This window comes from Diabrotica undecimpunctata, chromosome 4 (assembly GCF_040954645.1).
Source record: "Diabrotica undecimpunctata isolate CICGRU chromosome 4, icDiaUnde3, whole genome shotgun sequence".
Lineage (NCBI taxonomy): Eukaryota > Metazoa > Arthropoda > Insecta > Coleoptera > Chrysomelidae > Diabrotica > Diabrotica undecimpunctata.
Window position 1 is genome coordinate 27,901,338 of NC_092806.1, and position 2,899 is coordinate 27,904,236.

At 30.0% G+C, this 2,899-nt stretch overlaps 1 protein-coding gene across 1 annotated transcript; it reads right to left on the minus strand.

Annotated features, from left to right (window-relative positions):
- Positions 1-666: 666 nt before the first annotated feature.
- LOC140439351 (histidine triad nucleotide-binding protein 1-like) lies at positions 667-2,818 on the minus strand. The gene is made up of 3 exons (XM_072529200.1): positions 2,592-2,818; positions 2,314-2,535; positions 667-1,270 (listed from the first exon to the last, which is right to left on the minus strand). The coding sequence occupies exons 1-3, from the start codon at positions 2,682-2,684 to the stop codon at positions 1,109-1,111; spliced, it is 477 nt and encodes a 158-aa protein (XP_072385301.1). The 5' UTR covers positions 2,685-2,818; the 3' UTR covers positions 667-1,108.
- Between the last annotated feature and the right edge of the window lie 81 nt (positions 2,819-2,899).

The window sequence follows — 2,899 nt, forward strand, 5'->3', positions numbered from 1 at the left end:
AGAATCGTGAATTCTCAGTATGGTTTTTATTCATGTTTTAACCAAATGGCTTAATTTATGTATAGTAAATCTCAACTCTCTGTGATATGTGAATCTAGGAATTTGCCTTCCAACAGCACTACTTCACAGAATACTTGGTTCAAAATATTTTACATGCTGATTTTTTTGTCATTTTTCCTAATACTCTTCTGTTTGGCTTTTTCTCTCATTGTGGCAACTGAGCCTGTAGTTTTATTGCTTCTAACTATATTTCTTACACTACACCATGATAATTAATTAAAAACTCTTATGAATACATTTTTTTATTAATAATCTTTCCTTTATCCTTTCAAACCTTGAGGAGGAGGTACTGGGGTTCTTAGGATACAGCCAGTTTCAGATTGAATCTTAATTAATTGTCAAGCCACACATATACTATATAAGACTACAAAATTTCTAAAATGCATCTGCCAATTGTGATTCAATTTTTTAGAGCCACCTTATGTAATTATAACATTAGTTATCATGGTACACATGGCTACTCTTTATGTAATTATAACATTAAATTGGATTCATCTATGGTAGGAAACATTTTAATTTGTTGCAGTTCTGATATTATCAAAGTTTATAAAAATAACGGATTACATGGTTTTTTTTCTGTTGAATGATATTAAAAATTTCATATTACTTAACTTGGGGACCAACAAAAGCAGTTAGTACATATAATTTTTTATAGTGACCAAAAAACTGTGATTTTAAAGTTGGCCTATCTGACTTGGGAAGGGGCTCATATATGTCTAAATAGTTTATTTACAAGTGATCATTATTACAGAAACATCTGTCCTTAGTAATTAACTTTGTGAAAATTCAGGAGAAAGCAATGTTTTATTTACAACACAAATGTAATTTTGACCTAACAATCACCTATTAGAAAAATGTTTTCTACAATTTTGTAAATAAATCAAAAACTTATATTGTAAGTGTATTTGAAGGTATGTTTTAACAAGAATAAGTCAATTTCTACTATCAGGTATTAAAAAAAATGGGATGACTAGAGCCAAAGAAAACAATTTCTGGGTAAAACATTTAATATTTAAATAAAAAATATAACTAAATAAATAGTTTCCATTTATCCTGGAGGCCAGTCCATTTGTCTTCCTCCTAAAATATGAATGTGCAAGTGATACACTGACTGACAACCATCCTTTCCATTATTTATAACAAGTCTATAGCCATTTGGCAGTTTCTTCTGTGCAAGAGTTTTAGCTGTGTATATGACATGTCCAATTAGCTAAAATTAGATGATAATTATATTTATCAAAGGTGTACAGTAACATTTATGGGTAATGGCATGTTGCAAGACTAAAATTAAATAAATATATTTATCACTGGCATAGTAATTCTTATCAATATCATTTTAAGTAATTGTTGGAATATTAATAACAATCACAGTGAAAATTTGGCAAAGTCAAAATGACGAAAGAAAAAATCTTGGCTACGAAACATCAGACATTGGACCCACACAAAAGGAAATGAATTAATTTATCAAGCCCAGAATAGAGAGAAATTTGCCATATTGATCGCCAACCTCAACAGAGAAGGCACTTAGGAGGAGGAAAGTTAAAATATAATATAAAATAAATTTTCTTTCCAACCAAATTTTAAAACTGCATAAAATGTTTTCTCTGTGGTAATTTTAAATGTACATATGTATTTGCTAAAAATGAAAATATGTTAGGATGTTTTTTAAAGAAAAGTACTAAGGCGTATCTATAGAGCAGTGAATGACTATGGAGTGTGGAGAAGACATTAAAACTTCAAACTTTATAGGATTTACCAGGAACCAGATATTGTAAACATATTTACATAGGACATCTAAGGTGGATAGGGCATGTAATGTGGATGGAACAAAATGACACAGCTAGAAAAACGCTCCTTGATAGACTGATTGGTCAGAGAAAAAGACCCAGAACAAGGTTCCTTCATAACATTATGAAGACATGAGAAATATGGGAATACACGCTTGGTGGAGGAAGGCAATGGATAGGTATGGCTGGAGGAAAATTCTTGATAAGGCTAGGACCCACGTAGGGTTGTAAAACCAGAATGATGATGATGTATTTGCTAAAGCATATGAACTTCACTTAAAAACTTACTGAACCTAATTCAGTGTAAATGAAAAATGTAAAAGTTGCGAGACATTTTGATCAAACGTAAAATTGAGAAGTAGCAAAGTGAAAAAAATTATTGTTTACTAGATACTATAACTGCTTTTTAAGATTAGATACTCTTATATTTGGTAATAATTTATAGTTAGCTTATAAATTCACTTGCTTCTTTATCAGTTTCTTTACTATCGTCGAGCTTTGGGATTCGCCTTTTAGGTATTACTAAAAAATGTACTGGAGCTTGGGGATTGACATCATTAAAAGCCAAACATTTATCATCCTCGAAAATTATATCTGCTGGTATTTCTTTTGATATAATTTTATCAAATATTGTACCTTTTTTACTATTGAAAGTGGCTTTTTGAGATTTTTCAACCTCGGAGCTCATCTACAAAAATCAAAAATGAATGATGTAAACATCAAAACAAAAATCTAAACGTTTACTTCTCTTATTCTTAAAATTTGTTGACAGCTCGAAATTTCGAATAATTGTTTCCATTTCACGTTTTTTATGGAATTTTTCACCAAAAAGGCCATAATATTATTTGAAAAATATTCAAAGTTCAAATAAAATGAAAATTTTTTGACGACTATGACGTGACATACGATATCTTCTTCTAATTTGTTACTACGTTGAGGAGGAAAACCACAGAACACAGATATTTAGTTGAATTTGGTTGAATGATAAATTTGACCTTTGTAACAAGGAAAAGGAAATTGAATTACTTGTCACATGCCAATTTACATGTAGT